The following is an 18,183-nucleotide window of genomic DNA, read 5'->3' on the forward strand; positions in this document are numbered from 1 at the left end:
CTAATTGCTACAATCAGTGTGCTTACATGCTTTTACTAAGCTGATGTAATGTTTGCATTATTTATCTGCTGGGCTTACAGTGTTTGCTTGCTCATATCTGCTAATGTCCATTAAACACAGAGGACAGCAGGGGCTGATGGGAATGTTGCTACTTTAGCAGTTATTTGCTCAGTAAACTAAATTTTACAAAAGTGGACTTTAACCAGAAAATAAAAGGCTAGCAAGTGCTTCTTTTAATATTTTGCTCAATATATCAGTTTTTTAGTATTTGTAGGAAATAATTCCAAATTTGTCGCAAGGATTAGGAAACAAAATTCAGAAACATTATTTTTTTGTGGCCTTTTTGCCTTTATTATACATAGGACAGTGGAGAGAGAGGCAGGAAATGTGGGGAAGAAGAGGAGGGGAATGACATGCAGTAAATGGCCATGGGCTAGATTCAAACCCATGATGTTAGGGACTATAGACCCTGTTTATGGGTCGCCTGCTGAGCTATTTGGGCGCCCCAATATTCAAAAACATTAATGTCACATGATGTATAATGAATCGACGAAGGAAACCAATCGAAAACGTGTTCCCTTAAGAAGCCTGTTGTCATTACTGATCCTCTAACAAAGACCAACAATGTTTAAAATCCTGCACAAGACTATATTTTTTTGCGTGTGTGTGTGTGTGATGGTACTGTGGCAGAGTGTCCTGGAGGGTTTGGCCCAGAAGAACCACGTAACACAGCTGCTGAGCATCCCAGACTCTGTGGTCCAGGCCGTGGTGCGGCAGGGAGAGCGTCTCTGTGCAGAGTCCGACCCCAGAAAAGGAGGCTATCCAGCGGGATACTGAACGTCTTTCAGGTTCTTCTCTGCTCCCCTCAGTGAGGACGCTCTCCTTAAAGACACTCGGACAGAACCACAAATGAAAAAAAAAAAACAGGTGTCCACACTGAAGACTCAAGCAACACTGGAGCAGCTGTGGAAGCACAGGAACTGCTCCTTCTCTGGACCATTTAAATATATCTTTTACTCAGTTATTCAGCATTACTTCTTTTTTTGGAATTATATTAGCATTTTGAAGTAAAGAAGGGGTTGTATCTAGTTTGACTCTTGTATCATCACTACTGATCAGGAAGGTGATGTTTGAGGACTGGACAGACCCAAGATGTATCTGCTTTCCTCATTAAAATCAGGTCATGTCTGACACAGCATGCATTATATTAATAAAAACAACCAAATAAATACCAGGCATATGAAAATGCCATATTAAGAAATCTTTTGAGATTTCATCCTTAACTAAGAATCTGAGTGGTAGATTGTCCATGTAGTGTTTCTTTTCTTTTGTAAGGAAAAGCTATTGTGAATAATTGGACAGTTTGTCTGAAAAAGGAGGCTTTGTTTTTTAATGTCAAACTGGTAAAAAAAAAAACCCTCAATTTTAACACTCAACCTACAAGCTGGTATTCCAATTAAAAATAAGGATATCTCAGGTTGTTTGCCCGTTTTACCAAAATGTCTTGATCCTGAGACGGACATCATTTAGAGGAAACTCACTGTGCTGTTTTCTTCTGTGACTCTACAGTGAAATTATCGCTTCTGAGCTGTAAATGTTTAATATCGAGTAGAGGTTAAGTGAATGTATAGTGTATTCTGAAAAATACATTTGCAGATATATTTTTCTAAACATGCATTGTTCTTATGCCATGTTTGTTGCCATGCTTGTTATTAAACATTTTGAACAAAGATGTTATATTTAACCAGAGAAACTGTGCTGTTTCTGTACTGGAATATTAGGCACAAAATTTCTCTTTTCTTTTAATTTGTGGTTAGTCACATTTTTGTTCCTCCGTGGACATCGTGTATTGTGGTAAGTTCATTTAATTGAGGGCACAGAAAATATGAGAACGGCCCAAAGCTTCAGTGGTAGTACAGTTAGTACAATTTACCAGAGCTACTATCTACAGTTTTTGTCATTTTTGATTAATCAATTACTCTAATATTATTATAATATTCCAGGCCCAATGTGATGTGTTCAAATTGCTTTCCAAAAACGGAAGAAACTGTACTATAACATGGTGTTTTGAGCTAAAGGCTACTTAGGCCCAAAGGAAACTCAACAGCACCAAAATAATAATAATAAAATAAATTATATTATTTTTAAACTGTTTTGGTAAATGAGGTTTCATTTACTCAAGTATAATAGACATGTTTGCAAATCAAATGATCAGAAATAGCAGGAAAATGCGCAGATTCCAGTAAAATAAGCTAACACAGACTCATTCCCTTTACTATTCCCAGACCAGTAAGTCTTCATTCTGAGCGAGAAAAACTCCTGTTTGGTTACAAATAAAAGTACTTTGAAATGATGAAGGTGCCAGAAGCAAAGTCAGAGAATCTCTGGGGACATTAAAGTCATCCTGAGTGAAAAATATGTGCCAAATTTTATGATAATCCACCCAATAGTTGATGAGACTTTTCACTCCACACCAAAAGTGATGTCCTCCCAGGGACACAGCGGAGCACCAGTCAGATCAATAAGCTGATAAATGATTTCAAAAATATTTCAAGTTAATCCATCCAGCAGCTGCTAAGACATTTCAGTCTGGACCAAAATAGTGGACTGACTAAACAAACCATTTCTACAGCACTGCCACCGCTGAGGCTAAAAACTGTAGACTAAAAACTCCAACACAGTGGAACTTTTTGCTCGATAAACGCCATAAACGATTGATAAATTAGCAAATCTGTTGCTAATTAATTCTGTTGATAAACTAATCCATTAATAATAATGATTTCAGGACTCAGTAGAGTAGCAATAAAACAAAACCTGAAAGGGATTTTGGGCCCCTCAAAGGTCTGACCCTTTCACTGCTGAGTGAATTTCAATCAGCGTTCGGTAAATATTTCCACTCATGTGCTCTTAAAGCAAATGGAAAACCAAATACCAGCTCAATGATTATACTTTATCACCTTGGGATAAAAACCTCAACCTAACTTTTCTGAGTTACAAAAAATATTTTCAGTTGTTTTTGTCTCACCTGATGAGATTCAAGAGTTTTAATTTCCCATAAATGGTAGAATTTACTTAACTCGATGAAATTGCTCTCCTGCATTAAAAGCACTTTGAAACCGGTGGTGACAAATTCAGAGAGAAAGCTTTTCTGATGTAAATGGCTCTGGCTAACATAGTGGTTAACAGTAAGTGAACTGAGTCCCTCTGCAGGAAATCAGACGTGCAGCTGTAAGAGTCGGGCTAAAGCACAAACCAAACACCACATGGTGAAATCACACACACAAACACACTCCTTTTACTCCTGTGAATTAGTCCACATCCTCCACACTTAGTTGTAATCATGCTAAGCTAAACATATAAATACAGGTATTATATGGCCCCATGCCTGAAACCACATCATGAAAAGCAAATGTAAAGACCTCACTTGTGAGAGCAAAGTGTATCACATGACCCTGTGCCATGTTTACAGAGAAAACAAGGCTACTTTTACGAGAAATCTCTGTAATCTATCTGTTTACCCACTAAAGAATCTAACTTTCACCGGATAGATCGTAATGAGGGAGAAATTTCCTGTTGACAGGCTCCAACAGGCCAAATCTGACTGGCGCAAAAAGGCAAACAAAATAATAACAGACTAAACTATTGAGATAAATAGACAAGTAGAAACTGGAAGTATAACTGTGACTTCAGGGGGTTGTAACGTAGATATTTTCCCACTACAGGTATTTCCAATCAGAGTTATTTAAGTCAGCATAACTGAAAACTGAACAAGATGAAACAAGCCATTCATCTTCTTGAAAGAAGTGCAGTAAGTAATGGATTACCGTTCAGGCTGAACGCATAAATGTAATGTTATCAGCTAAAGTAGTTCTCACAAATTGTGTCAGATGTAAGTGAAATACAGATTCAGGATCTGTGTTGTCATCACGGTGCTAATGTGATCACGATTTCTTCCTCTGGATTCCAGCTTCATCAGTATTCTTTGGGAAAATATGAATCATCCAAGCCACTGAAACACATTCATCTTGTAGCTAACCGTGATATTACCCTCATTCATCAAACGGCGGCGGGTAAATTGGCGCGGCCTTGACAGCTCCTGATAAACTTTTGACATTTTTACCCACACCGCCGCCTGGCATGTCTGTTACACGCACCTGGGCTGTTGTTATGGCTGAGGCTACTAAACCACAAAATATATTTGGGGCCATCATTCCAATCTGTACTTGACAAACAACTGATACAGTCTTGATCTGCTGGAAACTCATCTTTATTTATGACTGCGCACATTGTTCTGTTTAATTATAATCCTGGTGCTGTGTGCAAAGAGGTCAAGACTTACCTCTAGTTCAAAATGCTTCTAAATGAAATGTCTTAGTGCTGAGAGAAGCAGGACAGAGTCTGACCATCATCTAGTGGTGAGGGGGCAGCGCATTAACTCAGCTTTTTGAAGACGTGTGTCCTTTTGAGAAGAGGGAGCAGTCAGAGTTGCATGGAGACTGGCGGTGCTGGTGACTGCAGCTCCTGGTCCAGCAGCCGGAAGAGCATGGCACTTTTGTTGCGCTGCAAGGTTTGTCCCAAAGCGTGGTGGAGCTGAGCCTGCAGGTAGTGGACGTCCCGCAGCCGCTCCTTACAGTTCAGCTTGGAGAAATAGGCTGCGGCCTCATTAAGGGTGTCAACGGCCAAAACTGCCAACCGTAAATCTGCCAGGACACAATAAACAGCAGTATGAAAATGTAAGCGAATAAAAGCACGACACTAAGAGAAGCAATCTGTATTCGGAGCGGGGGCGGAGGTGAAGCTGTTACCTGCTTGCCCTTGTCTGTTTGGCCTGAACCCAGCCACTGCCATCTGACAGCGAGCTGCCAGCAGCATGGTGCGGCCTTTGTCCATGACTGCTCCGTGAGCCAGGACAGGCTCGATGGCTTCGTGCAGAACAGTCAGAGCCTGCTCAGGAACTCCCAACATCAGCTGGAAAAAGTGGAGCGATAAAAGTCAACAAGAAACAGAAACCAGCTTTACTGCAAAATAAAAGTAGAGGTGATTTGCATGGATGGGAAGTGTAAGAGTGTTGGAGTGAAGTCTGTTTTCCTGTCTTGGCTGACCTGAGTGAAGGCCAAATGAAGGATGGCTTCTGAGGCCAGGGACTGTAGGTGGTGCTGTCTAGCCAGAGCCAAGGCCTGCAGGAGGAGAGGAAGAGCTGTGGAGAAGCCAGACGACTCCCAGTGCAGCTCAGCAGTGGACAGCATCACTCTGTATGAGACATGAAAGGGCAGCGATGTAGACAAGAGTTAAAACGCAGCTTAGTCTGATCCCTGAAAAAGCACGCAGGCCAAGAATATTCATGTTGGTGTCTCTAGATCTTATTATACAACAGTTTGGACTCGCAAGGATGACGCATAATGTGAACTTAACACCTTAACGGTATCTGAAAATATTCATAGAGAAGCAGAGATATACTACCTGATCACCATCTCAGTACATTTAGTCTTCTCACAGTGAACCTGCAGCTGCTGTAAGATCCTGTATGCCTCAGTGCTGCGGTTGAGAGCCTTCAGAACTTGGGCTTTCCTGTCAGCAAACACAGTGTCACTTGTGCAGCACAAATTACACATGTATAAAGCAGGCGCTGTTGGGAAGACTTACCTGTAAAGACCCTCTGTTTTGTTTAAGGCAGAGATAGCTGTGACTAGCGGCTCTGCTAAGTGGTATTTCCCTTCGTTCATATGTCTCTCAAACTGGATTTTTAGATCACACAGCATCCAGAGCTGAATTTAAGAAAACAAAAAACCCAGTGATCATTAACATCATCATGTACATCTGCTCCTGTTACACTTGGATGATTTAAACATTACAGAACAAAGCATTTAAAAGTGGTAGTAAGCCAGTCAAATCCAATACATTCTCTGTCAAATTCTGGCTCTTTAAACACAAAGTAGCTCACATCAATCGACACACCACCTTTCCAGCCAACACACAACAGAAGGCATTTATGTTCATGCACAGACACAGCCTACGTGCACAAGACAGCATAAGGGATTCTTGCACATTTTCCAGTTGATAGGTGAATTCAGAGGATTTTATATAAACACAGCTGCGCCTCGTTTTTTGCAGTGGATGTTTATTGTGTAGATCAGGTGTTAGAGACTGTGGCAAACATTTTTTTCCTCCTTGTTTCAAAGGGAAAATGTCAAGCAAGTAGTAAGTTTCAGCAGCACCAGGTGAGACTCTCACAGCAGATAGACGAAGGCGCTGACTTCAGCTCCATTGGGGAGAAGATGGTATCTGCACCGCTACGGTTCTGTTTAATAAAAACTATTTAAACAACTAAGTACCATTACTTTTCACTCTGTTGTGTTTTAGATGCTGTGCTTTTGTACTTACATGACATTCATTTGATGACGTTTTATTAAAAGGTTTGTTTTTGCTTCAGTTATGAAAATGACAACCGCTTTCAGACTGACACTACAAGACTCTATACAAGAAAAAGCAGTTCTGCTCTGGGCGGCAAAACCAAAATCAAATGACAACATATTTGCTCAAAGTAGAATAAAAACTGGAATGTAACTTTTTGAGGATTGTTCGACCATATTGAAATTAATAATAAAATTAAAAATGTGTGGAAACAGCATGTAAAGCTACTAAGAAAGCAAAACAAAGTTAAAAAGCAAATTGAACTACAGTAACTGCTCCCTGTGGTGGTAATTTAGAGGTTCTGTCACAGAGAGAATGCTAACTGTTTGCTAAAGGAGGATAAATATATCAAGCAAAAGACAGCTGGTGTGTTAGCCACAGCTAGACCTGGTTAAAGCTAAAAACCTGTGTATTTCTATAGCTATTATTTGTAACAGAAACATATTTATTACAAAAGTGGCACTCTTAGTATATTAATTTCTTATTTGACTTAAGTAAACAAGGTATTAGATAAAACCATTTATCATTGAAAAAAAATCCTGCTGTTAAACCTCTGCTAACTATGTTAGCTTAGCTGAGCATCAGCAAGCCGTCATCTCAGCTTTGTGCTCATGTGGAATCCATGTGATTTGGTGTGGTTTATCTACCTTTATATCTTTTATTTAAATGCACTAAATGTATAAATTTATTCATTTTGTTAATTTGAATATGAATTTTAATAATTTAGCAAAACTAAATATATTTAAGTCCTATAAACTATTAAATAAAATCAAAGTACTTTAATTGGATGAGGAAGCAGAAAAGAAGACATATTTCCCCTTTATCTGTTTAGAAACCAAAAGCAGAAAGCAGTATCTTTGTATTTTACTTATTATGCATTATTTGGGTTAAAAATTCTACTAAGGCATTCCAAATAGTTCTACTTAGTTTCCCTGCCTGAAAACCTAAAACATGCGTTCCTTAACACCACCCTTTGCTGCTCTCTGCCTTGGTACAGAAGGGCAGCACTGACCAACACGTTATGGTTCAGTGAACGTACCTTGGCATGCTGCGTGTGAGGAGGAAACTGTTCTTTCAGATGCTGGATAATCTCTGAGACGGCACTATACAGGCCCTGCAACAAAAGCAAAGGTACATGAGACAATGAGGCAAACATTTGCACCCAGGAGCTGGAACACAGAGCTGATCAATGTTTATTACCTTCATGCAATGCTGGGAAGGTAATAAAACCTCCTAGTGACTGGCTAATAGATATGCAACAGCGGGGCAGAAAACAGGCAGACGAGATCAAATCAAATGTGTTACCTGCTCAGCATGGAGCTCAGCCAGGTGGCAGAGAGCCACAGCGAAGGCCTCGGTGTTGTTCTGCTGGACCCCGAAGTTGACTGGCTCCAGACTGCTTATGTTGAGAAGCAGCTGGCCCTGCTGCAGAGCCATGGTGCTGCGCAAGACACAGGAGGCCACATTAATGACTTTCAGAAAAAACAAGCAGTTTTCTGTGATGCTCTTGAGGAGTTGCACTCATGCAGAAGATGTTCTGCTGTCCAAAAACTGAATCCGTGCATGGAAAGACTAGACATGTGAGACGTTTCACAGATCTGATTGAATGTGAACAGGGAGAAGCTTGTGTGCTAGTATGCAGTCAACAGTGAACAAGAGTGACAAGTGTGTGCCGGGGTGGGAAGGTGAAAAGCCTGACCTCTTCCCGTACATCCTCCATATGGACGTAGTCTGAGCCAGGCTGATCTCAATCAGCTCTGACAGACTGTGCTTCCAGTGCAGGATGTCGGTGTCCTTCAGAGCATCCATCAGTTTGTGTGCTGTCTTGCCCTGTGTCGCCCCCTGCTGGACCAAAGACTGAATGCCCAGCGATGCCAAGTACTACAGGAGAACAGTGTGGTGGACAACACGCATCACAGATTAATATACAAAGACCAGGTTACATGAAGCAACATGACTGATACATGAAATATTCTGTTGTGTTTTCATGAATGTGTGACAAGTTGTCTATCAATGTGGTTTTCTATGCATTCTTCTGTGTTCTTTTATGAAGAAATGATGACTTAAAGAAAAGTAATTTACAAAGAGAGTGGAAGAGGTATTAGATATTTGTTTTGTATTTAGATTGTTTACTTAAGTAAAAAATAAGTTAAATACAGTATAGTAAAAATACTCCTCTACAAGTAAAAATCCTGCATGAAAAATTAAACATGAGTAACAAGTATACAAGCAGGAGCAGAAAAATGCAGTAAGAGTATTAATTATTCCAATTAACTTTTGTCTGAAATATTATCATACAGTGTGTCCCTAAAGTCTAGACACATAGGAAATCTCATTAACTATAATTTTTTTTGCCTGCATAGATTAAAAGGGCTTTGCCGAAAGAAGAAAGTGTTGAACTGGTACTCAGTGGACGTGAAAGATGGACGTATCGAAAGATAGCAGATGAATTTCATTTTATTTCTTGAACATTTTAGGGACACCCTGTATATGACATTGTGAGATTATTATTAGTAAAGCATCAGTCTGTCAGCAACATGTTACTGTTGCAGCTGCTGCAGGTGGAGCTGGTTTCATCAACTAGTTTATATACAGATTCAGGGAGATTTTTGCTGAGATTTCAAATCATTTGAATGTTTATTGAAATTAAACTATGTGAGAAAGTTAAGGGGAAAGTCATCATTTAGTGGAGCTGTCAACAAATCAGACATCTTAAATGTAAATCCGACTACATTCAGATTTTTGTGAGATGTCAGACGGCATAAAGTTTGGAATCCACTGGTTTAACTACATGTAGCTATGTGTTGTATTTTAAAGGCGTGTTTTCTATTGTGTAGAATCTTCATCTTACAGGTAACTAAAGCTGTATGATACACTGTTTACCACTCCTGCTGACAGCTAACATGTTTATCTAATAATTCCTAGGGTTTCAATAGGTTCCTCGCACCACTTCGTGGTGCTCGGACCCTAATTAAAATTCCATGATGATCACATTAATGTTATCCCGCTCTTGCGTCTCCTTAATTTGGTACACGTATTTTGATTTTGTGCATAGCCAAAGCAATTAAAACACGTAATGAACAGCTAATTCTATTTTAATATATTATTATATCTTAAGACCTCAAGTTGTACTTACTGGCAGGCAGAAATGGGCGGCCATTTTCACTGAATCCTCAGTTAACACTGTGCTGTCAGATCCCTTCATCTGTTCCAGTGTGTAAAGCCAACTCTGATGGAGGAGACTCTTGTTACATGAGACATCTTTAACAATTTTTGGCATCAGTGAGGGACTGATGAAAAGTGGAAAATAAGAACTGGAAATTCTTTGTTTTACCAGGCAGTGCTGCAAGCACACATGATCATTGGACTCCTGGGCGATCCGGATAGCCTCCTGTAGAGCCAGATCAGCTTGGCGACTGAAAGGAAGGACAAGTTAGAACATCTGTTTAGGAAATGCATTTATTCTTTTCTGAAGAACATCCCCCATCTATTCAGAATCGGCCAATTCTTGTACTCACTAGTGGCCGAAGCGACAGTGCAGGCTTGCCAAGTTAAGAGCAGCGTAACGGAGACTTCGTCCGTAGCCCTCGTCCCCGTTGCTCTTTCCCTCATTACCAGACAGGATGAGACGGTCAAAATAATGTAAGAGACTGTGAGCGGACAGGAAGATGTCCTGGACTCTCATGCTGTTCAAGTAGTTCAGGTAATGCTGAGAAGAGAGATTAAAAAAAAAGACACTAACATGATGAAGGTGAAACCCCCACTGTAGTCTTAATAATTTCACTAGGAAAGTTGGATACCGCTTCAGCGAAATCTGGGTTAAACTTCAGCATGTTGTTGAGCTCTTCCTGCAGTGCAGCGGGCTTCAGGGCTTTGTTCTCATCGTTCTTCAGAAGATAAGCCTGCAGAGGGATGTTTTCAAAAACCGTAAGAGCCCTTAGGTGTGGGGCACAGCAGTATATCTAGGTTTCACACAGGAAGTAGATGGCTAATTTTTTATTAATGGCATGAAATCTGCTGGTTTGAACATAACTGTACTGAAGACTTCAGTTAATTTCAGCCTCGATATCAACACTTACCTGTCGGGCAAGAAAGTATTCTGCTTGTTTCTGTGACAGGGGACCTCTGCTTGGAGTATTTTCACTTCTACAACAAAAGCGAAATACAGGAGGCACATGAGAATAAGCTGTTAACAATTGTCCTGCCTGCATAAAAGTCCCTCCAGATTACTAAAATGTAGGGATTTATGGCTTAGACTTTAGCAGTAGACATGGTGGCTACATTACACAAAATAATAGGTCCCTTGAGAGTCCAAAATGTTACACCAAATTAGTTAATACTTTCATCCAGGAACAGCAGCACTAACCGAAGCTCTGACTCATGCAGTGGTGTGTCCATCTCCTCTTTGTCCACTCTGTCCCCTACAGTATCTTCGGTGCTGGTGAGGTCCATGTCTGAGTCATCTGCAGCCAGTGCCGGCAAACCCACCTGCCCATCCGTGGGCTTGGCGTAGTGACTGTGATAGTAGTGCTGCAGGGACCTGTACAGCTTGTACACTTGACTGAAAGACAGCTTGTTGTAGGCCAGAAGCATGTGTCTCATAAACAGACCTATAAAGGACGTGAAATACAGCTCAATGCGAAGCTTCTTAATAAGTATAATACGGACATTTCAGGGACTTCCAGTCAGACTTCAGGAGCATCATGTGATGTGAACTACTCACCCACAACACTGGTTTTATAAGCCTCCGAATCAAAAGCAGTGAATGGAGTGGGAAGAGTGGAGAAGAAGTACTCCATGTCTTTCAGCTCTCCATCTGCCATTTCATGCAGCCTTTGAAGAAAATACAACAGCTTCATCAACTACATACACCGATCAACCACAACATTATGACCACTGACAGGCGAAGTGAATAACATCAATCAACTTGTTATAATGCAATGTTCTGCTGGGAAACCTTGAGTCCCGACATTCATGTGGATGTTTGACATGTACCACCCATCTAAACACTGCAGGTCAAGAAACCCCCCATGGCAACAGCACTCCTTGATGCCAGTTGCCACCCTCAGCAGGACAATGCACCCTGACACACAGCAAAAACTGCTCAGGTGTGTCCCGGGGAACACAATACAGCTAAGGTGTTCACCTGGGTTTCACACTCCCCAGATCCAAATCTTCTTGAGCATCTGTGGGATGTGCCAGGATAAGCCAGATCTAGGTAGGTCCCACCCTGCAACCCACAGGACCCACAGAATTCACTGCCACAGAACATCCCCAGAGGTCCTGTGTTCATGTCCCACTGGGTCAGAGGAGTTTTAGCAGCATAAAGGAGACCAACACAATATTAGGCAGGTGGTCATAATGTTCTACCTAACATTTAAAAATAAATAATATTGTCTACATACACTGTTGCAGCCAGAGTCCCGACCAAAGACAGCAAAAGAGAGCACACTGCTCCTAATCTCAGACTTGATTTTAAAATATTACTGACGACTTTTAAGGACTACTCCAGATCCACCTAAATCCACCATATGTGACCAGCCGTCCTTATTGAAGGCTCTGCTGGCCATTCTACAATCTAGGCTCAGAATAACTTTAATAGTTAAAGTCCCTCTCTGATCACTGATAATGACAATAATAATAACACCAATTTCACTTTTATATATATATATATATATATATATATATATATATATATATATATATATATATATATATATATATATATATATATATATATATATACACGAAAGTTTACAAAATGCTTTACACGACAAAACATAATTGTTTGGTAAACAATTAACAAAACTAATTAAAATAGTTAAAAAGAGTGACATTTAAACTATTTTAGGGCATGTGACTATTGTCACGGAAAAAAATTTGAAATATGTGACTTTGATACACAATGACAAGTTTTGGGGGGTTAAATTATTGACCTGAAAGGCCTTTTAAGCCATTTCAAAGATATTTGATATAAAGTAATTCTCTTAAATGCTGTAGCTGTATATTGATTAGGTTAATTATTTTAGCTTATTTTACTTCCTCTCATGTCGCTTCTTTTGTATACCTTTGCAACTACTTTAAATTTGTTTATTTATTGTTTGTCTACCACATTTTTTTGTCAAGCACTTTGGTTAGCTTGGTACTTTTAAGTATTATATAAATAAAGACTATTGTTATTATTATTATTATTATTATTATTATTATTATTATTATTACTACATACTGTTTGGCTTCTACGTGATTATGTGTGTACTAGGACTGAACAATTCATCCAAATGGTAATATGGCTAAATACCATATTCATATCACCAGCTATTCTGATAAAGGTGGAATGTGTCACAACTCACTTCTACAAATGTGGTGCTACAGAGATGCTGATTCTTATAAATCATATTATCCAGACATAAGGGAACATGTTTGTTTCGTGGAATGAGCAACAAAAACCTGACATTTTTATATTTATTTTAGTGGACAAGAAACTCCAATTTCACCATTGATCTGTTAATATAATCACAATATGATTTTATTTCTTGAATGTCGTTCATTCCTTGTCTATATATATGTGATTGTTTAATTGTCAAAGGCTACATATAACACAATTTCCTGAACTTATGGAGACCCTGAAAGCACCAGTAGTTTTATAATAATAATAATAATAACTTTATTTATATAGCACCCTTAAGAACAGCGTTCACAAAGTGCTTTGATAGTCACAACATGCAAACACAGACAATCAAGCAAGACACAAGGAGACAAGGCAGAGCAGTCAAAACAAATAGTAAAAATGATAATAAGTTAAATAAATAATTAGCTAGATTAGGATGTATATCAAGCAAAGGAACAAGGCAGTTAAAAAATTAAAGATTGAAGATTCAATCTCTTGAAAAGAGATTGAAGGTTTAAAGTTAGAAATGAAATATTAGAGAATAAAAAAAAGCAAAATTTGAGAAATAAAATCACACCAAAGAACTGGGCAGCTAAAATTTTAATAAAACAAGACTGAATATATAAAACAAACGGGACACAATACAGAATAAAACATCAAAACTAATTAAACTTCACATAAAAGCAGTAACACATAAAAGTGATTTAAAAGAAGTTACTATCTTATCGGGTAGATAGGCTTGGTAGAATATTGATGACAACTACTGCATGCTACTGATCAGTTAAGCACAGTCAGTGTTTTAAAAACAGAAGCGGCATACCTGAGTTTGACAGCATATGCAGTCTGAGAACAACACTCCTCCACAGTCTGGAGGAACTGGCCGAGAGTCAGGTCTGGACCCTGGAGAAGCACCATGAAACTGGGTGAACGAGGCTTCAACACCTGCTTCCACAAGGTAGCTACACAATAAGTACACTGACAACACCGACCTGCTGCAGGGGCAGGATGAGCTTGTTGAGTCTCCTTCTCTCTGGCAGAGTGATCTTGGACGCGGTCATCTCATACAGCAGCGCCAGCACCGAGATCTTATACGGAGTCACCCAGTCTTTGATACCGAACACGTTGGCGTGGACCACTCCGTTCGTCATCATAGGGTTGAAATACAAACTTTCATGGACACTCGCCATCTTCGGAGGTTTTATCCTGACGTCGTGGTGCAGTGAATCAACATTTAACGGAGATTGAAGTTGAATATGGTCTAACAGTAGCAGCAGCAGCGGCTAGCTAACGAGCTAAACAAGTTCATCTAGCATTAGCTACGCTTTAACGAGGCAACGACACGTCTACATTTAGCTTCAGATAATTTGCACTTGAGGCATCTTACTGACAGCGAGCAGAAACTTCGGTCTTATCAGGTATTTTGTTTTCTTATTTCACACATGTTGACTCAAACTGCCTCTTTGCTTTCAAACCGCCCTCCTTCTGTCACATTAAAAGTACGTCAAACATCTACTGGCTGCATTACCGCCCCCATGCGGTAGGAGTGTGAATTACACTGGCTGGTATTTACACCGTTTGGTAAATAACTCATTATCTACACATCAGTGAGTCCAAGAAACTGAAATATAATTTGATTGCACTCATTTATTGAGTTGTTTGGTACAGTGTCTATAATGTCAAATGTTACTTTCATCTTTCTGAGGTTTTGCATCAGCTTGTGTCAAGAAACCCACAAAGAATTTCAGTGTACCTATACCATAATGCACCTGCACAAATGGCAATAAAACTCTATTCTATTCTATTCTATTCTATTCTATTCTATTCTATTCTATTCTATTCTATTCTATTCTATTCTATTCTATTCTATTCTATTCTATTCTATTCTATTCTATTCTATTCTATTCTATTCTATTCTATTCTATTCTATTCTATTCTATTCTATTCTATTCTATTCTATTCTATTCTATTCTGTATCATAACATACTCTGCTCTCTTCCTCCCTCCAGCAGTCATATCTGCCTGCCTTGAATAATGTTCTGTTTAATCCAGTGTGTCCAAATCTCAGTCTTAATATTATTATCTCCTCCCTCCTGCTCTGTCTTGCACACCTCGTTTCTCTCACTTTCCTTTGAACTAAGTAAAACCATCGTCCTTTGCTTTTGCCACTTTTTCTCCAGCCTCTGCCTAATGATGCTCTTTGTTTCTGTCCTGCTGAGGCAAACTTCCAAATCAATGCGAATGCTTTTTGTGGCTTCCTTTACAGTCTTATATGCCTTTCACTTCAGTGCCCGAAAAATGGGATTGTGACTAACATCATTTAAATTCTGTGAAATGTTTGTTGTATTTTTTTACCAAGTTGTCCGTAAATTGACCAGTGATGAGCTTCAGCCCAAACAAATGATTGTTTTCAGTGTTTCTGTCCACTGCTGTGCTGACAATATTGCAAGCATCTCTCCTGTGTAGACTAATAGTTCCTTACTGATACGTTTTCCTACTTTAAGATTAAACTCTGGAGCAATAAATTCTACACCTATTTAATCTCCTCAACACTTAGATGTGTCTGTGTAGACCTGGACTGTGGTATGTAAGTTAGAAATAAACTTCTTATTCTTGTTTATCTTTTCTAATCATGTAAAGTCTGCTGTGGCGTCAGGAACTATCCATGCTTGTACTCATGCTAATGACACTGTTGGACTTCTGCTAATGGATCCACTTGATGTTCTGTTACTGTCTGCATCACCATCCACCCAGAGCTTTTTTTTTCTCCCTCCTCTCCTCCCAACAGGGTTTTCAAGTGCCCTGTGCTGATTGATCTTGACTGTGACCTTGCAAATTAACCCAGTAGTTAATTGATATCTGTAACCACATCATCCCACCAGAGTTTCTCCCATTTCAGCCTGCAATGCTGCTGTAGGGATAATGTTAATGTTTTTTTTTTCCAGTCAAGTTTTTTTTTTTTTGCACATTTCAAGCAAGACTGGGACAAGGGTAACAAATAATAGAAAGTAAGGGTTCTAAAGGGACAATTTTGTGCTTTGAAAAACCAACATTGTGGGACACAGTCTGAAAAGAGGAGTTTGAGTTGAGCGCACTACTCCCGTGGTTACAATGAGAACACCTTTATTTTAAAGTGCAGACTAGAAGTGATTATATGGTGTTGTGTTTGCCTTGGTTCAGGCAGCTGAGTGCTGTGCAGGGCTGGAGTTGATGACCATCATGTGTGTACTAACGTGTTATTGCAACCTAGCGACCGTCCGTAGTTATCATAGTCTCTGCGTCTATATTACAAAATTTCTTTTCAGGCGCTCAGTGGCATCCACTCACTGTCTGTCCTTGGGTTTAATAGTTGCTGGTTGCTTGAAGTACATTTCTGCTAATCCTGCTTATTATTATCTAAGTACACATAGACAAGATGTGATCGCTTAAGAAAAACTAAAGTTTTAATCAATAAGTAAGCTATTCAGTGATTTGAAGTGATACTAAGTGTTATTTTTTTCTCATTATAAGAGAGCATTTGCTATTTTTAAAGGTCACATATAGTGATAATCCATTTTTATTGTGTTTTGTGGCTGTTATAAGCTTGAAGTTAAGACGTTTATTTCTACCATTCCTAAAGCCCCACTACACTTTCAATTTCAAAGTATTTCAGTGAGTGCCCTTTAAAGAGTTAAGCTTTGCAATCCAATAGGAATTCAACCCAGGTGCTATGGATCACCTAACTTAAAAAAAGTCACCCAGCTGAAACTGTGATTGGCACCCGCTGCAGGGACAGGACGAGCTTGTCGAGTCTTCTTCTCTCTGGCAGTGTGATCTTGGACACGGTCATCTTATACAGCAACACCACGGTCTTTGATACCCAACACGTTGGCGTGAACCAATCCATTCGTCATCATAGGGTTGAAATACAAACTTTCATGGACACTCGCCATCTTCAGAAAAGCTAAAAGACACATTGTGGGGACATGGGAGACTTTTATGAATTTGCAGAAAAGGAGCATGATATGGCACCTTTAAATATTTTGTGTGTATAGAATATATAAATGAAATATAGCCAATTTATTCAACGACAACCAGCATGACTGTATAATTCATTTAGAAAATCTTTATAAATACCATTCCTGTCATGGTTTGCAGAACAGCAGCAGAACAGGTCAGCTCTCTCCTGTCAACACACATTTTAATGTTGCAAATTAAATCCAAATTAGCATATTCATTCTACATTTGCTAAAATAAAACAACATAATGCAAACATATTAAATGAAAAAAGGCTCAATGCAATGTCAGTTTTTTTTGTCAAGTGCAATGTCTATTGTACTTTCAAAGTATAGTACATTTAAAACACTTGTGTCTTTTTGTGAAAGCCCAATGTCGGCAGATTTTAAATGCATCTGAGCAACCAATGCTGTCTCATTTGGCAGATGGCGATGACGGTCCTGGGAACACTGTGGCAGGCTCTTGGCCCCAGAGCTGTGCAGGAGAGGATTCTGTCTGTTTCCTCACTCACCCTCCAGCAATATGTCGGTCACCTCGTGGTGGAACAAAGCTCACTTGGTCTAAGATCAGTCCCCATCTAACAAAGTCAACACACTGGTAAGTGAGGGTGAAAATACACTTCTAAATTTTGTTGCAGTGCCAAATGTAAGTCTGAAAGTGTTTATAATGACAGAAACACTTAATACTGAACAATCACTGCATCTCCAAATCCTGAATCCCCAACCTTGAACCGCTGTACATACTGTCTATTATATACTTGTTCATATTTTCATTCCAGCAGCATGTCTGTAGCTGCACATAGTAGTTCAACACTCAGCTTCCTTTATTTAACGAGCTGTCCTTGTATAAATGCCTGTGTCTGTGTTTTGTGTACATATGTGGACAGAAAAAAATGATTCTGCTCCTGAAGTTCCCATAAGTCACTGTGAAAGTTTGAGATTTTAGACAGTATCAGTTATAAAAATCAAAGGCTATAAACATCAAAAGGGATTTTTTTTTTGCTCAGTTCACATGCTGTTACCACTACAGCTCCTTCTACCTCGACTTATTATGCTTTCTGCTGCATATCTGACACTAATTTGTTGTTGCTCGCACACCTTCATGCATATTTTACCTTGAAACATTTAAACCCCTGTTATTTACTGTGTACATTCTTCGGCAGCTGTAGAAGTATCATCTTTGTAATTGCCTGGCTAATAACAGATCAATATCACAGGCAGCACTGCAAGAATAAAAATTGTATGAATGTACGCCTGCTGCATACAAACACGTCTACCTTCGCCTGCTGTTGAATTTATCATACGATCGATATTTTTGCTACTAGCTTAAGTTTGGGGAAAGGAAGCGTTTTTTACTGGACGAGCTGCCAATGTGAGCAGCCTGTGTGAGAA

The 18,183-nt window shown here is 39.3% G+C and overlaps 2 protein-coding genes across 2 annotated transcripts in view; one reads left to right on the plus strand and one right to left on the minus strand.

The window, feature by feature from the left end:
- Window positions 1-2,123, plus strand: part of ggt1a (gamma-glutamyltransferase 1a) — a 28,233-nt gene extending 26,110 nt beyond the window's left edge. Inside the window, exon 13 of the mRNA XM_055011502.1 lies at window positions 691-2,123. Coding sequence (XP_054867477.1) covers window positions 691-837 — 147 coding nt within the window. The 3' untranslated portion in view covers window positions 838-2,123. The remainder of the gene's footprint in view (window positions 1-690) is intronic.
- A 2,126-nt stretch (window positions 2,124-4,249) lies between these two features.
- On the minus strand, window positions 4,250-14,288 carry anapc5 (anaphase promoting complex subunit 5). The gene is made up of 17 exons (XM_023278857.3): window positions 13,789-14,288; window positions 13,620-13,699; window positions 11,135-11,244; window positions 10,778-11,021; window positions 10,491-10,557; window positions 10,212-10,313; window positions 9,930-10,120; window positions 9,746-9,827; window positions 9,548-9,640; window positions 8,111-8,292; window positions 7,717-7,852; window positions 7,451-7,525; window positions 5,644-5,765; window positions 5,461-5,568; window positions 5,103-5,250; window positions 4,806-4,968; window positions 4,250-4,700 (listed from the first exon to the last, which is right to left on the minus strand). The coding sequence occupies exons 1-17, from the start codon at window positions 13,984-13,986 to the stop codon at window positions 4,480-4,482; spliced, it is 2,322 nt and encodes a 773-aa protein (XP_023134625.2). The 5' UTR covers window positions 13,987-14,288; the 3' UTR covers window positions 4,250-4,479.
- Window positions 14,289-18,183: the final 3,895 nt, after the last annotated feature.

This window comes from Amphiprion ocellaris, chromosome 6 (assembly GCF_022539595.1).
Source record: "Amphiprion ocellaris isolate individual 3 ecotype Okinawa chromosome 6, ASM2253959v1, whole genome shotgun sequence".
In the NCBI taxonomy this organism is placed as follows: Eukaryota; Metazoa; Chordata; class Actinopteri; family Pomacentridae; genus Amphiprion; species Amphiprion ocellaris.